We start from the raw sequence: 22,530 nt of genomic DNA, 5'->3' as shown, positions 1-22,530 counted from the left end.
GGAAAATAGTGATATGTGCCTTGGCTTGGAGGACTGTATATTATAATAGTAAGTATAGCTGGTGCAGCCTTAAGCACACAGGAAAGATATTCACTATAATTCACTATACTCCCAGCGACTTGGTGAGTATGTTTGATGCCAGTCTTTACACATTTTTCCATCCTATCAGTGAACTCCAGATGGGTCAGGGAAAAGGAGGGAGAACAAGAAGAATGGAGAGAAGGAAGAGACTCAGGCTGAGAGAGTCTGGAAGGTTTTTCCATTCAGTGCTGCTGTGTGGCCACAGTGTGTCATCGTTATCATCATGGGGCTGATGCTGCTGGGTCCTTATTGTGCCATTATTTCTTTCATATTTCCATGTACATTACCAATTGCATAGTCTCACACAATTAGAATGTCAGGTGTCATACCTCATGTTGCTTTTCCTGTGAGGAAGGTCATCGTGTTTTGTTTCAGTGTCTGACATGGGCCTGGGGGACATCATGTTTTGGTCCAGTGTCTGTGTGTGCCGAGGGCTAATGATTTATCTGTGCTCAACATATTCTGCTGGTGTTTATTCCTGTGCCAATAAATGGGGAGGAATGTATTGGCATAACGATTTAAATTGGGGAGCAAAAGGGGGTAAAACATATTTGGCTACTCAAAAAAAAAAAGACGGTAGTTGTACACACTGTCTGTGAACAAAATAACTCAGGGACATAAAATAAGCAATCAAATCAGAGAGCAAAACAGACCCACCTAATTTAGCATTTGAATTTTAACTACAGAGTAATGGTACATGCTGCTTTTGTGGCTTTCATTCAAAAAAGACATTAAATAATAGAGGATAAAAGGTAAATGGCCCAAGAGAGTCAGCTTTGCTCCTTTTTAATTCAGACAGTGACTGATAAAGAGAAATATTATGGCAAGGCTAGTGTGACTGTTCAACTCATGACAGCCTGCTAACATTAAATAAAGCTCTGATGGAAAAGCCGCAGGGTTACACTCTCCTCTAGGGAGAAAGTGTTTTACAGAGGCTAGGTCTAAGATAAAGTAACAGCACTGATAAAGGCTAGATCAAGGTGACTGTGGGGCTTCATCTTTGATTAAAACAACACTGTTGGAGTCAGAGAGGCATCGCTTTTTCTTTTCGGAGATCGGTCTGAGCAAGTCTTGGTTTGGAGTAAGATTGTAGATGGTTAAGATGGCGGTGTAGAAGTGTCTAAAATAGAAGAAATCTGGACGGTTTCCAGTTTGAATCCACTGGCTGGTTGTGAAGATTAGGATAGGAAAACACTTCCCCCTCCCTTTACTTTAGGGCACCTGCAACTGTTGCTCAGTGGCCAACAGTTGAGGATTATGGTTGTACTGGGAAGATATGTTAGATATGACACTGAATGAATAGCTTAAGAAATGTACAAATGCGATTGGAATGTTTGTTGTCCGTAATCACTTAAGTGCTATATTTTTTGTTGTATGACAAATAGAAAAATAAACCATTCTATGCATTGCTTTCCAATGCATTGTGAGACATCATATATGTTCAACTGACTGATTGTTATTTTTGCAAACATTTGAAATAATTGAGATTTTTTTAAATATTTTCCCAAAATAGGAACACCAGGGTTAATATGTTTAGAAAAGTAGGATCAAGAACTTTTACATTAAAACCCCTCTCAAGGCAAGCAGAAGTTTATACAGGATACTGTACTGCATATACAGTAAGTTTATATCCCTTTACAATCTCTAGACCTAATATTATCAGTGTAAGCTCATACTAGATGAAATGGTCTTGCTGTATTATCATCTTTGTGTTATTTTACCACAACTTTCAGCCCAATTGCAAAACATTCTTGTACTGTAGCCTAAAGTATTTTATTTTATCAGTGACAGTAGATGTCCAGCTAAATATTATTTTGATCTTGATTCTTGATTCTTGGTCCTTTGCTTTTACATTGAGTGATTTTTTCACATAAAGAATCATGGGCATATTACCTAACCCGTTATAAACAATTAAAGACATGCGCTGCGCTCAGGAAAACACATCTTGGTGGACATGGGGCCTCACAGCATGTGTAAATAATGAGTATTTTTTGTAATGTAACCCTACTGGGCAGAGTGGTTAAGTAAAATAACCCTCTCTCACTGCTTGTGCTCACTTCATCGATAGACACTACTATTCAATGTTTTAAAGACGTGATCAAACATGTTTGCTTTGACACACTTAAGATTAAGTGACAGAATGACACTACATTTGATACATAACGAGATGACGCAATCTGTGTGTTAATAGTGTACTGTAGCGTCAACATATGTGGGATCTGAATCAATTTACTAATTTAATCTGATTACTGATTTCAACAATATTCTGGAACCAGGAATTCAATTCAGCACTCCAAATATACAGAGTAAGCTGAACCTCGTAAAATCGTGAAATGTGCATGCCCAAAATAGTGTTTGATGTTCACCAAGAGCTGCAAAGTGCTTTAAAGTTCTGATCCTTTACACCATTTTGATGTTAAAAATCCTCTTAACGGGCTTTCATAACAGGAACCACTTTGAGTGACTGACAGAAAGATGGTACAGACAGATAAATATATAAATATGAGAGTGAGAGTGAGAGAGAGAGAGTAAGGCAGCATGCAGTCCCTGATAGTTTGGATGCATTTCGGCAAAGACACTTTGAGACTTAGAGCCAAGGGTCGAACCAGCAACCTTTTCCCTGTACCCACTCAGCTACAGCCCCAACCAAATCAAGATATAACAACAACATTTAACAAATGTAGTTATAACTAAATTTAACAACACAAAGAAATGGGTTTGTGTTACAGTAATAGTCAGAACAGATTGCTGTGCTGATTGAAGTGGGTAGAACAATGATCAAGTGCTTTTATGCCAATCTGGCATTGGCTTCTTTTCCTAACAAGGCTTTTCCAATCTTTTTTAAGCTGTTCATAATTAATAGGAATAGTGTAACCCATGAACTACATTCTCTCTACTGTATTGTTTTTACTGTCTATATTTGAATAATTGGGTTGAATAATAAGCACAAACGTTTACATTCAAAATCTGAATATTTCTGTTCCAAACCTGGTTACCTCCAGAAGCCAAAGACATGTAGCTACTATTTTATGAGGCTTGGACACAATTACTTATGTTGTTGATTATGCATTGATTAGCCTATGCACTAGTGAATGTCCTGCATCTTATGCTAAATGTAATATGGCTTAACTGGAAGCGAGGGACATATTTTGGCCAGTAGGAAGCTCAAGGAGGAGACAACAAATACATTCATTTCACATTATATTCAAACGGATCTGGATAAATTACAGAGGTGGGAGCATGCTCCATTGATAGAAAATAAATTGCTTCTGTTGATATGAGAGTAAACATCACCCTAGTCAGTGTCATGAAGCATTAACAACTTAGATTTTGTAATTGAGTAACAAGGTAATATCAACTTCATTTCAACTCTACAAGCAGATCATTTTGTTAGAGCCCTCACACTCATTACCCCAACTTCCCATTCCCCATCTTTGAAAACGGTATCGTTCTGTTGCAAAAACAAACAAAACAAGAACAACCTTAATTACAGCCACAAGCGTTATGGCAGATTCTTCAAAGATGACATAGGCTACTGTACACTGCAATGGGACATGCTTGCATACTTTTGTATTGCTTATGAGGATCCCCATTAGCTGTCAGCCTAGTGTAGTCTGTACTGTAGTCTTCCTGGGGTCTTCAAGGGAAGTAATACAATTATCTACAGATACAATGTAATATGTTAATCAAAATTGTAATAATAAAAAAAGAAAGACATGGAAATCAAAAATGAATACTCAGCTTGAAAAACAACAATTAAATAAATATCCAATTAAGTGATTCCACTAGCACTAATCTTGTGTGGTGTGCTTAACAGCAGGCTTTGTAGATTGGTTTATTTAGGGCACTGAATGAAATAGACTACCACCCTAATTGCCTCTCACAACAGTGTTGTAATTTTCAGAATATGATCCAACCTTCTAGCTTGTTTAATTATGGAATCAAAATTGCATGCCCAATCAACAGAATCTCTTTATGTTGCCATACACAACTGATATGGGATATGGTGTTGTGTGTGTTATTAAAAACCATGAAGTTTGAATGAAGCAGATGCTCCAAGTAAACTGTGTGTGTTTGATGTAAAACTAAATGTTCAGTTTTTCTTGCAAGCATTTGGCTTGAGACACTGGTGACTCAGTCAATGAGCACACACAAAACAAAGGTACAGACTGACGGCTAAGCCATCTCACTCTCTTTCATGTCTGTCTCCATTGTATTGTCTGATGCAGTCTGTTGTGCAGAGGTGCAATGAAGGGTCACTGAGATTTGTGACAGCACTAAGCGAGGCAGACTGCTGCTACTTCTAGAGGTATCGACCAAAATATAGAAAAGTTGTATGATTTTTCATTGGAAGCCATCCCAGGAAAATACACTACATAGGCCTACCTGGAACAAGTTGTGATATTTCACGGCTTTGTTACCACAGAGTGGGGCACTCCCACTTCAATGCACCTGACAGAACCACCAATGAGGTCTAACCTTTTGATACTATGGCAATTTCTTCGAGTCTGAAGCTTGCAATTACCAGTCTTCTCTCACCATCAGGGACCAAACACTGACATACTGTACATGTCAATAGCAAGAGGAGGAGACCCCTTGGCACATGTGTCTCTGTGCATACGCAGGTTCACAGAGCACACGCACGCGCGCATTCCTGGCTGTGAAGGGCTCACTCGACTCGAGGCTCTTCAGTCCTGCATCATTCTTCCTCATTTGGGCTGTCCCTGACAGTGAGACATGCAGCTGGATATTTGTATTCAGTAAACTGGAGAAGAACTCCTCCATGCAATTGCCTGGGTGTGACTGTTGCATCAGAAAAACTGAGTATCTGTACACTCAATAGCCGCCCTACTCCATATTGTCCCAGCTGATAAAATAAAATAAAAAAAGATCAGCTGGGAGAAATACACACTGCAATTCCCACTGCCCGTCATTCCCCATCTTCGAAACAAGTGACTCTGATTAGTCCAGGGTTGAGCATACTGTAGGAATTTTGACTAAGGAGTTTGTACAAATATTGGTAATTTGCAAATATGTATACATTATTTTGTGAAATATAAATATTTTGTATAAGTTAAATGGTCAAATTAACTTAAACCTTGACTTCACTGATAGGACTTAAACCTATGTATTAAAGGTCAACTGCGTAACTTTTAGCCTAATTTTATATACTAGACTAGAGTGAATACCAAAAATAGCACATCTCCAGCTCACAGTGTGACACGATGTGGCATGTTGGGAGCTTGTAGATCAATTTTTTTATATTTTCGAAATAGAGTTACAGTAAATGGTTAACCTGATTATTTATAGAGTATAGACAAGAGTCCCTCAATTAGGACTAATTGACCACTTGAAGCGAGGCACAGAGGGGAAATTATCCTATTCCTAAGGTGTGAAATGAGCCATGGCATCATACAAAATCAATATCGCTATCACTATGTGTTACAACAGTCAGGCACACAGCAGAGACCATTTCTCAAACTACTGGTAATGTTGATCATTGACGTTCTAGTAATGGTTTTCTTGTTGCTGTCATCTGTATCTGGTTGAGAGCTATTTTTGTGTTTGCTGTATACAAATGGTCCATGATTAATTCTCACTGTGTTCACTGACTGGGCTGACACAGTATTGTCAGTGATACACCATGCATGTACTCATGAGACTTAGTTTAATACTCAGGATTTTATTGTTGACCATAGAGGTTGATGACACCTGCTCTGGAACTCAGTCAGTTGAACATCTATGATTATGAGCAAGACTTCTTACTCGTGCATTTATTTCTGTATTCCATAAATAATTTTCCTGAAAATAGGCAAATTAAGTCCCCTCAAAGAACCGGTAAAGTCCATTGTAGTTTATCAGAGGAGTGACGTTTCCAAAGGCCTATAATATATCAAAGCCAGTAGATATTGCATTGTATAGCATTACCACGCCAAGTGGTTTGGATTAACTTTACATTCAAAATCATGCCGTCTGTTCATGTTCAGTTTTATACTTGTACAGGAGAAAATGAACCAATGAACCTCTCTAAGCCATTAACTTCATCTGACAAAGGCTTAAAGGGTCTACACCATGAATTTTAACTTTTTCTTCATTTTTGTGTGTTTTTGGTCTCCCCCACCTCTCTTCTGTTCCAACAAATACCCGACTTCGAGCATGCAGGCTTTCATAGGCTATCTGTGTTTTTTATGTAAATTGGTCTGAAAACAGTCTGTCAGATTTGTTCCCCCACCCTACGTCACGTCTGGGAACAATTCCTCCCGTTTTTCAGTTCTAACCAAAAAATAAAAAAAATAAAAAAAATATATATATATTTTTTTCATTTTTAATTTAAAAAAAAAAAAATTCTTATTTTTTTTTTTACTTTTTCCACACAGAACCAGGACATAACATGCATACAAACTGGCTCAATAGCGCCCCGTGCCAAACAGGACAATGTGGTATTGCAGGTGAAAGTGCTTTATAAGCCAGAGAGAAGTTAGTTGGAATGAGTATATCTGAGGCTTGATTTAGGCTCAAACCTTTTGAAAAACGTTTGAGGGACATAAACAATATGATATCAAATATCATTATTTTTTAAATTCATGGTGTAGCTCCTTTAAGCAAGCATAGAAGCAGACTCGTTGATGTCTCCTTAGTGCATCTGTTATTTTGTTAACTAAGCTCATTTCATTTAGACACTTCAGCTCAGGATTAACCATTTATTAACCATTTACCATTTATTGCATTCAGTTTGGGTGTGACTCTGCTCATGTGATTAAATGTGATTTAATGTGATTACAGATTACCTGCGCAAGCATGACACAGATCTGAAATCACAAACCCCCATGAGCAGAGCATAAAATACAATTACAAGAACATAACATTGAACCTTCAATTGCATAATTAAACTACCACATATCCACAATCCATAGAACCACAGTGCAATTCACAGAATCATCCTATTAACAATATGAACTAAGTGCCGCAGGGAGGAGGCCGGGGAGGTGGAGGGAATTTGATACTGACAGCTGTACGACCAGCTGAGACAGCGAAGCATGTACAGTAGAATGAACAGTGAACAGAGACTGCTTAAATGAACCGCCTGAGATGCACTGTGGGTTTGAGGGTGTGTGTGAGTTAGCTTGTAGCGAATGAGAATGACGCTGACGCGAGGTTGAACATACTGACTTGTGGGAATATGTATGAATTAGCTTGTTAACGAATGAATGGGGGGGGTCTGTTGAGAGTGAGTTAGCATGTAAAACCTCCTGCCTTGGGGTTCCCGCTGGCCTAGCGGTCCAGGCGCATACCACATAGGCTGGTAATCCAGCTTGACAGCATGTCGCAAGTTCTACTCCCGATCCCAACGACCTTTGCTGTGTGTCTCCCCCCCCCCCCCCCCCCATCTCTCTCCCCATTTCCTGTCAGCCCACTATCCTATCAATAAAGGCAGAAAAAGCCCCAACAATATCTTTTAAAAAAGAAAAGAAAAAAAACTCCTGCCTTCCGTGGCTACATAAACTATCGCTACGCTGAATTCCTTGCGGCAATAATACTCTCTTTAGCCAGATAGATGAAATGCCAACTGCCAACTGCCAACAATTCGAAAGAGTCCAGCTAAGAAACTCTCAGTTCTGCCTTGTCTAGACTTGCGATGACTCAGCCAAAGTGTGTGTTTGGTCGAGGTTTGTTCAGCTGCACAGCTGGCTCCTAGCCAAATGGACATGACACTTCCTACGTATAGCAGTGGTTCCCAAACTGGGGGTCCAGGACCCCCAGGGCGGTTCCCAAATTATTTTGGGGGCGTCCCCAGATGATTAGCTTTGTGCAACATTATTTTCTCACTCAAACCAACATACAGTTTAAGACATTTCTAAAGTTACAATTTAAGGACTTTTAAGAACTTTCTAATACCAATTGGCCAAGTTGTCATATTAGAGAGGAAAACATTGTGAAAATAGCTGATCTACAAGCTCACAACATCTCGCAAATCACAATGTTTATCTGTGGAGTCAAACTAAATGTAATGCCTACAATTCCACGTGCTTGTCAGGGTGGAGGGTCATCAGTTCAAATATGATTATTTTGGGGGGGTCACAGCCTGAAAAGTTTGGGAAACTTTGTCCTATAGGAGCAGGTGGATGTGACACTATCAAAGCCACCGTGTATGGTTATAGTGTAACAATCACCCTTTTACTTTCAAAGGGAAATTATTAACTAAAGGAAATACAACAGGATCGGCAGGTTTTGAACTTAAAATACTTTATATATTTAACCACAAAATAAATAATTGACAACTCAAATGGTAGACAAATAATACACCTCTGGTTTATACTAGTTCTGTGCCTGTATCTCTTTCCCTAATAAAAGAAATAAACAAGCAAGCAAACAAATACATCAAAAACAAACAATAATCACTTTACACGCCCCTCCCAGCCCAAACAAATCCCACTGTCCTTTGTAACCCCGCGGATCACAAGTCACACATAAACAACAAACAAACACGCACGGTGTTTAGATGTCCATTACGCACGCACGCGGTTTAAATAAGTAAACAAACAGTCCCCGCGACCGTCCTCTTCTTACCGTGCTCCCGCGACGCAAACGTCTTGATCCAGAGCCGCAGCGCTCGAGTCCCATGGCACGGCAGCAACGGCAGGTCCGCTGGGCTCTTATGTTTTTGGTTGGCGGCTGCAGTTTACTATATTACGTTTAAACTTGTTTACTTTAAACTGTCTAACTGGCGCCTCGGAGACCTCCGCTTTACACCCGTCCTCGCCGGTACACGGTTTGTTTGATTTCCCCTCCCCCCGTGTCACACCCTCTATTAGTAAAGTCGGGTGGCACAAATCATTCAATCACCCACTGATCAGACCCATTACCCCTCACGTGAATAGCAAATGTCCACATATATCTCAGAGTGTACAACATGTCACGTATCAATCAGATGTAATAACATGCATAAGTCGGCCAGATGTTACATATCACTCCTATATAATAACACCCATAGATCAAGCAGATACATATAATATAATGTGCATTTGTCACAAATTCTCACAATAGATTATAAGAAAACAAAAAGTAAGCTACCTGACATACTGGAAAGAGACAACCCAAAACCAAAGCAAAATGGAATGCTATTTAATAGTCCTAAATAGAGAATATACATTGGCAGAATACCTGAGCACGGTGAATGACCCAAAACTAAGGAAAGCCTTGACTAGGTACAGACTCAGTGAACACCAGCCTTGCAATAGAGAAAGACCGCCACAGCCCGCTCCCGAGGCAAGACATACTATGCACCCACTGCACACAAAATGTGGTGGAAACAGCTACACTTTCTAACCACCTGCCCACTATTCCAAGACAACAGACACACATACTTCCCACAGATTATATACACCCAAAGTGAGTTTGAAAACATGACCAACGACAAAAAACTCCCATACCTTCTGGGAGAAATACAACAATGTGCTACCACAGCAGCAAGATTTGTGAACTGTTGTGATGAAAGATGGTTAGCCAATGGAATACAACCACTTACCCTACTACTGACAGGGGACCTCTGACATAGACCTACTGCACATATCAACGGAGCAGCTACATTTAAACACATTTTAAATCTGAGGCTTTTTTCTATACCATTTACACAATTTTGGGCAAAATGCTGCCAATTGTCCTAAAAGTGACTGCAAAGGTTTGCTGCTATTTGTCTCAGCTTTATACCATGTATATGTTACAGGGAAATTGGAGAACCAGGGAAATTGGAGAAGGAGCACTCGTTTTCACCGCCCCCAAACAATTCTGTAGAAACAACACTAGAGGGAGCCACGAGCCAGGCTTCCCAACTAAAGTGCACACACATATATGGCCGACCACGCACGCACGCGCGCACACGCACACACACACACACACACACACACACACACACACACACACACACACACACACACACACACACACACACACACACACACACACACACACACACACACGAAAATAACTATTCTGTCCCTATCGGTTCACAACTCGGACGGCGCTGATTCGACTAGCAGAGCATCGGCCGGTCAGCGCGGGCACTCGCGCCTGGAGGCGCTCGGGCACGCCTCCTTGGCTTCAAGCTCTGCTGAGTCGGCACGCCTCCGTCATGGACAATAACTATTATCACGTGTGCGTGTGAACGTCTTCCCTGGAATGCCAATTTCCCTGTGACATATGTTTAACAAGTTACTGTACCCCCTCCAACAGTACATACTTTCCCCATTTTTCTCTTCAATTGTTGTTTTGACACTTGCTTTGGAAATGTAAACGTATGTTTTCTCATGCCAATAAAGCACCTTTGAATTGAATGGTACTATGTCTCCATTGTATGCTAAACATTCCCTTCCTCCTTTCCCACTCCATCCGTTTTGCTCTTTCAATACCCCCTCTCTCCCGATACATCCTTCCCTCCTTCTTTTCCATGCAGTCAGACACAGAGTTTTGGGACAAGATGCAGGCCGAATGGGAGGAACTTGCGCGGCGAAACTGGCTTACGGAGAACGAGCAGGCGCAGATTCCATCCTCGGTTTCACCTCATGAGAAGGCCAGTATTCACAATAATGACTAACTGCCAAGATGATATAGCCTATGCGGATAATACATGACGTCAACAACATATTGCATACTGTACATTCATACTCTATCTACCATGGCCATCTACACATAGTGTGTAGATAATATCCGATACTAAAATGAGAGGCTATGGTAATTATTAAAGTAGCCCCTAACTGCTATACTGACTGTAAACTTGACATGGAAAACAAGTGGAAGATAGGCTATGATAATGTGTGTTTGTCACCTCAATACTTTACATAACTAAACTCAGCACATGACCTTTTTTGTAAATCAGAGGAGATCAAACTCCTGGGCTTTCTGCTGTGGAGCAGAATGAGTTCTTAAAAGAAGGAGCCGTTTCAAAGTTGATGATTTTCATGGCTCTGCAAACAACACACCAGGGTAATCAAAGCCTGAAAATGCTAAATTTAACATTTCAAGATAACGGCTGAAATCCCACAGGAGCTTTGCCCATGCAGGGTTGATGTGAAGTAGAAAAGATCAATTCCTGCTATTGCAATTGTGCTTAAGTACACAACTGCAATCATCTAGTGCTGACATTTTTATTAGTTGTAATGAGGTCTGTCTCTGTATTTATGTGTGTCACTTTGTCCTCAGTGACTCAATACACTGTATGACCATCACATCACAATGTAAGGCAATGAAACTTATCTAAATCTGTATGGTGCAATTTAGTGGTCAAACGACAAGGAGGTCACATTGTCGAACATTACTTATTATTCATTATTCATTGTACAAGTAGGATGAGACTGATTGCATTTGAAAGCTGGTTTCACTTCCCTGCCTTGAGTTCCCTAGATTACGTCATGGACCGACATAGACGTTAAGGATTTGGCAGCTCAACAATCTCTAGGAAATAAAACCGGCCCTATTCTTAAGCGTTCGTTTGTTTGTGTGTGCGTGTGCGTGTGCGTGTGCGTGTGCGTGTGCGTGTGTGTGTGTGTGTGTGTGTTTTGATGACAGGGTTATTACTTCCACACGGATAACCCTTATAAGGATAGGCCCAATGCATTTGAAGAGGGGCTGAAGAAGTCTAAAGAGGGTGATTTGCCAAACGCTGTGCTGCTGCTTGAGGCAGCAATCTTGCAGGACCCCCATGACTCCGAGGTGAGTGGCACAAAGAATATCACTGGCACACATGTGAAGTCCTTCTTTTCTTATCTAACTAGACAAGTTCAGTAAGAGCTCATTTATTTGCAGCCATGGCCTCCGGGAGTTGTAAAAAAAAAAGCAAGTAAAAAAACCAGGAGACATAAACAGTACAAACAATATATCGCTGTCCACTCCCACAGTCCTGTACAGTCAGTGCCTTGCTCAAGGGCACTTCAGTATTGGCTGTTGTCGTGAGATGAGAGAGCATTTCTCATTCACTTCCCTGAACCGGGATCTACAGCAGGTATGCAGATATGAACCAGCGACCTTCCACTACTAGCCACAAGGCCGTTCCCAGAACCCTCAGGGTACTGCTGTCCCAAACACTCAATCACACCCACACACACTCCCTGCAAATCAGTTCAATCCCATACATACATACACACACACACACACACACACACACACACACACACACTAGAAGCCAATGGGTCAGCAACAAGCACCCCCACACTTAGCCAAGAAAGGAATCACAGATTGTGCCACCTACAAGTCTCTCAGGGAACAGAAAGTGACTGTAAAGGGCAAGGGAATGTTTTTTTTCTTCAGTTAATGTAATTGTTTACCGTGGCAAAAATACACTGGGATGAATCATATTCCCAATGAGAGTTTCCATTTACCCAATGGGCTGAATAATAACGCAATTTCCTTCATGTGTTCTTCACATTTCAATAGAAGTGACCTCTTTGCCGCCTCAAAAAGCAAAGCCCTCATACAGTACACACTCCTTCCAGAATGTACAGAAGTGTGCCGGATATTCTGAAGAGAGGATTATCCTGTGGTGCACGGAACTAATACGATTCCAAAATGACTCCCTGAATGCTTGGTGGCTTATGGCCCTGCTGTGAAGCGTTCCCAAATAGATAATTACCCCACCCCCCCAGCCCCCACCCATGCCTCCTCATTAACACACATTCAAGTCTTGATTCATAGTTTTGATACCTGAGATGTCATTAACTGGGTGTCAATGCCAGGCTGAAACAAAGCATCATCTACAGAGAAAAGAATCAATGCAGGTTGCTCAGCGTTCTCATCCCCACAGAAAATTCAAAGTCATTCTCTCATCAACATTGATTTCAAGTGAAAGTTCAGATCAAAGCTGCCTGCGTGCAGCGCAATCAGGTTTGCTTTCATCCAGGTTTCCAATTCCCTGATATAGACAAACCCTGTCTCAATAGCAATAAACTTCATCAGTCAGTAGCATACTACTGTATGATTCATTAGAGGCCAGGCCAAATCCTGAGTGTTAATTTAACGTGAGAGTAAAAATGGACTAAGTCACACACTTAATAAGGCCCAATTAATAAACTTGGCTAGCTGCCAAGTGCTAACAACTTCTAACTTAATTAGCCTTTGACAGAGAGAGAGAGAAAGAGTGAGAGAGAGAGAGGATTCATTCATTCAAAACTTTATGTTGCCTAATTGAGGAATCACTATGATTCATTTGAGATAACTTCAAAAATGTTCCTCCTAATCAGAAACTCCTCCAATGTCAGTAGAGGAAAATCAACCTCTACGTAATCAACTTGTCCTTAATTCTCATCTCTGCCTCATGAGGTATTAGTGACCAACACATTCGGCTATTATTCTTTACTGCCCATGGTTGGTCTATGGTCTTTAATAGCAATAGATTCTGGGGGCTGACGGAACCATTGGCAGATGCTCCTCAGCTCTGTCTACTGTAATCATAGTTTACATTTAGCTTATTTGGAGTATTTGAATAATTATGTGCTTTTTCTCAAAGAAACATAAGCTATCAGATTAAACCATCATCAGGAAAAATATGCACAAAAGCTAATTATTTTGCTAATGTTCATCATATTTCAATGTCCTTAGTGGACTTTGTGAACCACACTTTTGCAATGTGAGACAGATTTTAATGCCCTACATCTCTTCTCCAGTGTTCTCTCTAAAGGCCAGTCCACACCAATGGCCAGTCCACACCAATGATTTGCGACGAAACTCCTTGCAATATGCAACTCCTTGCAAAGTGCTTGCAACCATCATCCCAAATGGCAGTTGCAAGGAGTTGCATTGGTGTGGACTGGCCTTAAAACGGTTTTGTTGTAAGGAGTTACATTGGTGTGGAGTGGCCTTAGGACACTGGCAGTTGCTTTGCACCGGATTTGAGTCATCGTGTTCCATACGATATGCTTAAATACATTTGCATAACAAAGCCTCTTGGTTGTTTCATAGGTTGTCATGAGATTCTATAAAGACCCATATCATTCTATAGTCCAGGTGACACCACTGCTGTTCACCGTCTCCCTCCAGGCTTGGCAGGTGTTGGGGACCACCCAGGCTGAGAATGAGAATGAGCAGGGAGCAATTGTCTCCCTTCAGAGGTAAGGAGGAACAACTGCCATGAAGAAGTTACCATGAAGAAGTAAAAACACATGATTGAAATGAATGATTGCAGGACTTTTGCCTGAGGGCTTTAAACACATGTTATCTTCAGTATTTCAAGTAGTAAAAGAAAAAGTAAAAGAAAAGTAAATTAAATATTAATTGGACATTCAACCAATACAGGACCCATCTAATTCTAAGCCCAGTGTTCCTATATTCCAGACATAATGACTATAAAAATACTTAAAATATCATAAACACTAAGATGTAATTTTTATCAAGTCTCAATCCAAATATTGTGAGGAAACACGCACGCACGCACGCACGCACGCACGCACGCACACACGCACGATACAATACAATACAAAATCTCAAGCAGACAAACATACTTCTTAGAAAAGATTTAATTGCCGTGCTAACTCATGGCTAGCCGTGCCGCAATTCATTCGTGGTGCAATAGGGCAAGGTGCTTGAGGGTCTCATTAGCTGCATGCTGTGATGGTATCGCACTATGCAGGCATTGTACAACTTGGGGGGTCTACTTTGTTTTGGCTAATTAAACCCAGGATGAGTTAAACAGCGTAAACACTGGATAGTTCTCACCCTTTTAGAAATACAATTTAATCCTGTAGAATCCTGCTGATTGTCCTATACTGAAAATGATAGTTTTCTAGTTATGTAACTCTAAAGTCACTACTCACTACAAATGTACTGTCCATTTCTAGCTCTAGTCCTAGTGGTGAAATATGATGCCTTTGGAGTGAGAAAGAATGCACTGATCAGTCACCCACAACATTTTCCCTAACTACAAACCCGATGCAAATCATCTAAACACCAGTACCAAAGGGCAAAGATCAAGAGAGAGTGCAGCTCTTCCAACCTGACCCAGTGATAATTAGCCCCTCCGGATGTTAATTTGCCCTAGCCGATCCCAATTAATACCCATCAAACCAAGATTTCCCTTTGAACTAAATGTAACACCCCACACCTCCCTGACTTAATGTCTCCGTCCAGGTGCTTGGAGCTCCACCCCAACAACCTCCCTGCTCTCATGGCACTGGCAGTGAGCCTGACCAACACAGGGATGCGTCAGGATGCCTGCGAGGCACTGCTCCGCTGGCTTAAACACAACCCCAAGTACAAGAAACTGCTGAAGGGCAAGCCTCACCTGCTCGCATCTCCCAACTCCCATCGACAGTCTCGGGCATCCACCATGGGCAGAGAAAGGTAGAGTATGGGATAGTAATACATGTAATGGTTAAGTTAAGTGCTGTGTAGTTAGTTGCTTTGAAGCGATGCAACACAGTTTTTTTATGAGCGTACTACTTTATGTATCACATACAGTATGCCAGCCAGGGGGTGCTGAAGTATATCAATTACGCACACCTCTAGTTTGCCTTGTTTATTCTGTACCACAAGTTTTTGTAGCCACAGAGTACTCCATCAGGGAGCGTATCTATGTTCCCGGGGTCCTACCTAAACCTAACCCTAACCTTAGTGGGAGAACATAGAACCCGGGGAACATAGGGATGACCCCCTTGGCTGAGGAGCCACTACCATCTGCAGGCTTATGACTAATGCCTCCAAGTCAGGATTCTCGGCTTGCCTCGTGTAGCCCGGTTCTGCCGGATACGGCTAGTGATACCAACATACATTTGTTGTTATTTTTGAATAAATATTTGAAGTTTTTCAGGATTTAGACAGCGTTTTTAGAATCGGCCTCAGGTCTAAATAGGAAGCAGCAAACACAGCAGAAAAACAGGCTACCTACCTTGACTTCTATAGAGCAAGTCCTTGACCAGGTCAGAAAAATCCACTTTCCACAGCAAGTCAGTGGACATCAAGGTGGGATAGTATTATCCAAATGTTAAACAATTCATGGTCTGTAGATGTCTTCTCAATACTGTTGCTTGCTGCACAGTGCTCATGGAATCTTTAAATAGCACCATTTTCTCCTCCTCCTTTACCCTAAGTTAGCCTAATATAAACTGTTGTGTTGCAGATTCATCTGACTGCCACTTGCATTTTCTTGGACAGTCGGGGACGTATTTTTAACTTGGGCCTCAAACTGAACCCTGCTTCTGTCCTAGGTGAGCAGGGTGGGGCACCCTGCAATCCACTTTTGATGGCTCATGGAGGGCACCTGGGTGCCTCCATCAGACCTGCTGCCACCAGTCTCCTGTTAGCTCTCCTTGCTCCTTTTGTTTTGACACTGATTGTTTTGACGCACGCACTCACGCGCGCGCGCACGCACACATTTATATGGGGTTTGTTTGCCTAATATAAACTTTGCCTAAATATGGAGAGACTGATCTGATCTGTCATGTACTGACGTGACGTCACAGATGATTGACATCATAGACAGTCTGAGATCCATGCCATTATTAGACCCCGCCTGTTTCCATCCCTCCCTCATCCCCCTTTCCTGTTTCTTTCCACTGTCCCCTTCACCCGCTCTCTCTCTTTCTCTCTCCTCTTTTTTTCTCTCTCTGAATTAAGTTAATAGAGTGTGGTGATCTGTCAGTAGGGTCACCCTCTACCTGAAATGTATTTTTTTTTTTAAATAAGGGACACCAAGAAAAAATAACCCCGGCATCCGTATTCAATAATTTGACTTCTACTCCACTACATCTCAGAGGCAAATATAGTACTTTTACTCCACTACAATTATTGGAAAACTTTAGTTACTTGTAGATTTTAATTATTACTACAAAACACACATTAACCACTTCAGCCCTATATATACTTCGGCTATTTTTAAAGGATGTTTATACATTTTATACATTTGAAGACTTGAAATGGGACATTCCGCATAATGATGAGTACTTTTACTTTTGGCACTTTAAGTATTTGATGCCAATACTTTTGCACTTTTAATCAAGTAAATTTCGAATACCAGATTATTTCTACAATAAGGTATTGAAATTGATACTTTTACTCAAGTTCAAAATGTGAGTACTTCTTCCTTCACTATTCACCTGTTTCCTAGGCTGTGTGTTGTCCACTTCCTGTCGGATTTCATTGGATATCATTAGTCATCTGACCAGTTTCATTGGATTTCATTGGATCCAATCGACAGGAAGTGGAAAACAAATAGGAAGTGGAAAGCCTAGGAAACAGGTGAATCGACCAATTATTTGTTTACCAACATTGAGACTGGGTGCACAGGTGATTGTTTCATGCAATCAATTCTCAACCTGTTGTTTCGGGGTTGCAACCAGTGTGACGTCGTCTGTTAAGGGGTCTATATGTGTCAGTACAGTAAACAGTTTAATTATCTGGAGGAGGATTGACTCAGGTGTGAGGGTGTCTCCACTCCGTCCACAGCTCTCTGCTGCCTGACGTGAGGGAGCTGTTCCTAGACGCAGCCCGCAGCTCAGATAGTATTGATCCCGACCTGCAGACAGGACTAGGAGTCCTCTACAACCTCAGCGCTGAGTTCAAGAAAGCGGTGGAGGCTTTCAACGCTGCCCTGTCTGTGAGGCCCGAGGTAGAGAGACACACACACACACACACGCACGCGCACGCACACGTACACGCACATGCACACGTACACGTACACGTACACGTACACGTGTACAATACGTAATTGGCACCTGCACATTCATAATACTCACAACACATTGTGTGTATTATGAATTAATAATTCATAATACTCCTTTACACACACACACACACACACACACACACACACACACACACACACACACACACACACACAGAGAGAGAGAGAGAGAGAGAGAGAGAGAGAGAGAGAGAGAGAGAGAGAGAGAGAGAGAGAGAGAGAGAGAGAGAGAGAGAGAGAGAGAGAGAGAGAGAGAGAGAGAGAGAGACACAGAGAGAGAGACACACAGAGAGAGAGAGAGAGAGAGAGAGAGAGAGACACACAGAGAGAGAGACACAGAGAGAGAGAGAGAGAGAGAGAGAGAGAGAGAGAGAGAGAGAGAGAGAGAGATCTATTTACATATATACTGTTCATGCACACATGTCTCACACACACATGAGCTCTAATCTAACTCATGCCAAGTGTGCCAATACAAACAAATGACCGTCTCAAAGCCCCCAAGCACTGGCAAGGAAGAGCAGATGCAGTGAAGCAACCTGTCACTCCAACAAGCTCAGAAAAGTGTCCTCATAAACTTTTGACACCATGAAGACGCTTTTACACACACACACACACGCACGCACGCACGCACGCACGCACGCACGCACGCACGCACGCACGCACGCACGCACGCACGCACACACACACACACACACACACACACACACACACACACACACACACACACACACACACACACACACACACACACACACACACACACACACACAATACACACAAATCTTGCATTGGTGCATCATGTAAATCAGTGTGTTCCCTGTCAACACTGTCCCAGTGCAGTAGAGATATCGCACACTGGTAAATCCACCCTCACTCATTTGACTTGGAAAATCTCCGCTCCCCCGCTGAAAAACTGATCTCTGAATACTATGGGAGATACTGATATCCCACTGCCAGGCTTAGCTAAAGTCAAAGCCCCCCTATACTGTAAGCAGACCGGGATCTCCAGGTGGGATACACAGCCAAGGACAGGTTGCGTGATGTAACTTCGCTCTCCCCAAATGATCTCTTGGAAATACTGTTATTAGTTCATAAATGATACAGGAGTAATAACCGAGAACACGTCCCATTGGTGCTCAGTTCGATGGGAATTACAATAATTTGTGCATCCAAAAATGACAGGAAAGAGAAAATTATAGCTTGCTTCTTTTAGAAGTGTGTTTTCATGCTATCAACACACTTATCAGCTGGTTGCTGATTCGGGGCTCGGGTTGTTCTACTTCCGTAACTAGCATCCTTTCTCTATCTTTCACAGACAGAGTTTGCACTATTTTTTCTTTCGAGCTTTTGGGCAGTTTTGTTTTTTATTTAGATTGCACAGTAGAGACAGGAAATTTAGGGCAGAGACAGGGAAGGATGTGCAACACAGTACACACAACCCGCTGAAAAACAAAAACAGGCAACGTCTCGGCAGTCTTGACAGATGGAGTCATGTGCCAAATTGTCTCCGTGTTCTCAAGACTGACAGCGTCTGACAGCACAGAGCACAACACCATGGAATATTATCTCTGTTCAAAACAAATCATCTTCCATGTCTGGCCCTGGGCGATGTCCCCCGTCTCCTGTCCTCTCTCACCTACAGGACTATTTGTTGTGGAACCGCCTGGGGGCAACCCTGGCCAATGGTGACCGGAGTGAGGAGGCAGTGGAGGCCTACACCAGAGCCCTGGAGCTCCAGCCGGGGTTCATCCGGTCCCGCTACAACCTTGGAATCAGCTGCATCAACCTGGGGGCACACAGGTGGGTCGATAACCCATGCCTGGGGCATCAGGAGAAACACTGCCACCCAGCTGGCACTGGCATTAGAGCTGAGTGGGGGAAGCCTTTTTAATGTATCTTTTGAAAATAAATATGTGAAAATATCATATTTTCAACTGATGTCTTTGTTAGAAATCGTTGAGTGACGTGGTCTTGTGACAGAATAAAATGTGGACTTTAGGGTTGGTGTTTGGTCTGTTATTAATTGGGTTGGGATACAATGGCTGGGTTGACGTTAAGAGGGTCAGTGTCTGTCTATGGGTATTCTAGCTCAGGAACATTGTGACAGGAGTAGTAGTAGTACTTTGCAATTCCATGCTGTGAAAGTGATGCAAGGCACAACCAACAAACCACTGCACATAAATCTAGGGTTTCCAAACACAACTCAAGCTGCTGTTTTTACTTTTTTTACCCCCCCCCCTCCCCCCCTCGCAATCCCCCGCCCCCCAGGGAGGCTGCCAGTAACTTCCTGACAGCCCTGAGTCTGCAGAGGAAGAGCCGGAGTCGCCAGCTGTCACATCAGGTGATGTCTGGAAACATCTGGGCTGCTCTCAGGATAGCTCTATCCATGATGGACCAGCCTGAACTCTTCCAGGCCGCAAACATCGGTGACCTGGACCATCTCATGAAGGCCTTTAACAAGGATTGATGCATTGGGAGATGGTGGCATGGACAACAACACGCGCGCACGCACACACACACACACACACACACACACACACACACACACACACACACACACACACACACACACACACACACACACACACACACACACACACACACACACACACACACACACACACACACACACACACACACACACACACACACACACACACACACACACCTCCCTCTGCCTACCCCCCTTCCCTCACCTCCAGTCCCCTCACAGCCACGAGGTACCCAAGTGTACAGATCAAGAACAAGCTGGGCTCGATGTTTGACATGAGCACGTGTTTTTCATGAACTACAGTCAATGATACTGTTTGTTTTGTGTTTGTCCCCCCCCCCCCCCCCAAGTACCCACACAAGAGTCATGGAGTTGTGGAAGTGCTTGAAGTGACTACTTTGCAATGGATTTGCACTGCAATTTGTGATTTCCCCCAAGAGCACAAGGACAAAGGCCAAGGATTGTATGAGCAATGCCTTAGAGAACACATTAAATTAAAACCTGACCCATCCAGTGGAACAGAGCTGAGCTGAGCAGAGACTGGCATGTACGGACGGACGGACAGACAGACAGACAGACAGACAGACAGACAGGCAGACAGACAGACAGACAGACAGACAGAAAGACTGACAAACCAACAGACAGACAGACAGACAGACAGACAGACAGACAGACAGACAGACAGACTGACAAACCAACAGACACACAGACAGGCGGGCAGGCAGGCAGGGAGGTGGTGAGAAACATTTACAGTGAACCATTGCTGTTTGCAGAGCAGAGCTATGGTTCAAGTGGTTTCTTAATCCAATTATTTTCAGAGGTCAGGTTTGTTTCGCCAATGTTAAGAGACGGATTGAATGAGCAAACAGTATATAAGAACTCCAATTCTCTCCCTGCTAGGTTTCATACTTTATACTGCATGTGAGAGCATTTTCACTGAAATTCTTGTTGAAATTTTACATTACCTTTTGCATTTTTTCCCAACAGATAACTTCCTCAATCCCACCATGTGTGCAAGCCAGGTTGTAAAGCCCTACTCAAATGCAAACAACCATATTTATTTACAATCTTTTTTTTTTTACAATCTGAGACAGGGTTGGAATTTTGGAATAACCAACATTCTATGAGGCCCTCTCAACCATAAATGTTGTTGTGGGTCTTGGCTCCTCTCCTTTCTATTTTTTTTTATCCTGACTATAGTTGAAGAGACACACATAAAAGTAGGGCAAGGTGCAACTGTAAAAAAATAAAATAAAATTAAAACATACTCCCTTGAAACACCTAATATTTTCAAATATATTTTCATAGATGCTCTACCAATTACTTGTTTGATTATCTGGTGCGACTTTAAAACTAGTAATTTGAGTTATAGGCATCACATCTTTCTGTGTAATTGCAAACAGAGAAATCAAAATATCTAATACAGTCACTAGAATTGTTTGACGTTTATGACGTCAGTACTGTAACCTCAGTACTGTAATGTCAGCATTATGACATCAGGCATGTCCATATTTTGGCATACTAATAATCCGGACACACAGACAAGACACAGATACACAAAACAAATCTTAAATGATTCTCATAAAATTCCTGATAATTTCACTGTATAACTTAATCCATTTAGGGCGGGAACCCCTATTTGTAACTATACCTTTCAAGATGGGAACCGCTTTTAGGGTTGCTATGTACAATATATAGCAACATTATCATTATTTATCTTTTTGAATATTTAAGTTTATTATAAGTTTTTCAGAAAACTTAGGTCAGGATTTAGAAGCCGTTTTTAGGATCGGCCTCAGGTCTAAATGGGTTACGAACTCCTTTAAATTGTGCTTAGCTAAACGCCTCTGTGGTCTATTAGCATCCCCGTTGCCAGTTATAAAGTCACTCTGGAAATTAATGTTACTGCTCTTCACCATGCAACAAAGAGGAAATGATAGATTGTCCTCTGTACTGTAGCTAATCTCCATGGCATTCAACTGCCGTTTCCACAGTCTGTGTGGTGAGGTTTTTATTGAATCCAATGCAAAATGTCCCATTTCGTGTTGAAATTCAAAATTGTCAAATCGCCCTTGCTAGGACTCAATGAACCAAATGAAAGTGCTGTTCCAGTGCTTTGAGAGGGAGCGATATCAGGGTCTACCAGAGATTCCACCACCACAGTGCTGCTGTATGTGAGAAAGAAACCTTTGGGATAGCAAACTGGGCTGAACACAAACAAAGTTACTTTACCAACTGTATGCACTTTCAATTTTCCATTTAAGCTCGTGGGACAGTTTTGGAGGATGTTTGCTCA

General features: G+C 42.0%; 1 protein-coding gene across 1 annotated transcript in view; it reads left to right on the top strand.

The window, feature by feature from the left end:
• The window catches only part of pex5la (peroxisomal biogenesis factor 5-like a), a gene marked incomplete at both ends in the record, with an annotated part of 136,449 nt that extends 116,239 nt beyond the window's left edge, over positions 1–20,210 (top strand). The window contains 7 exons of the mRNA XM_084066022.1: positions 10,532–10,648; positions 11,644–11,787; positions 14,107–14,177; positions 15,193–15,405; positions 17,506–17,668; positions 19,386–19,543; positions 20,012–20,210. Coding sequence (XP_083922148.1) covers positions 10,532–10,648; positions 11,644–11,787; positions 14,107–14,177; positions 15,193–15,405; positions 17,506–17,668; positions 19,386–19,543; positions 20,012–20,210 — 1,065 coding nt within the window. The remainder of the gene's footprint in view (positions 1–10,531; positions 10,649–11,643; positions 11,788–14,106; positions 14,178–15,192; positions 15,406–17,505; positions 17,669–19,385; positions 19,544–20,011) is intronic.
• Between the last annotated feature and the right edge of the window lie 2,320 nt (positions 20,211–22,530).

Source organism: Gymnoscopelus microlampas (genome assembly GCF_963454915.1).
Source record: "Gymnoscopelus microlampas genome assembly, chromosome: 9".
NCBI lineage: Eukaryota > Metazoa > Chordata > Actinopteri > Myctophiformes > Myctophidae > Gymnoscopelus > Gymnoscopelus microlampas.
The sequence above is the reverse complement of the archived record's forward strand: the minus strand, read 5'-3'. Positions and strand labels throughout refer to the sequence as shown.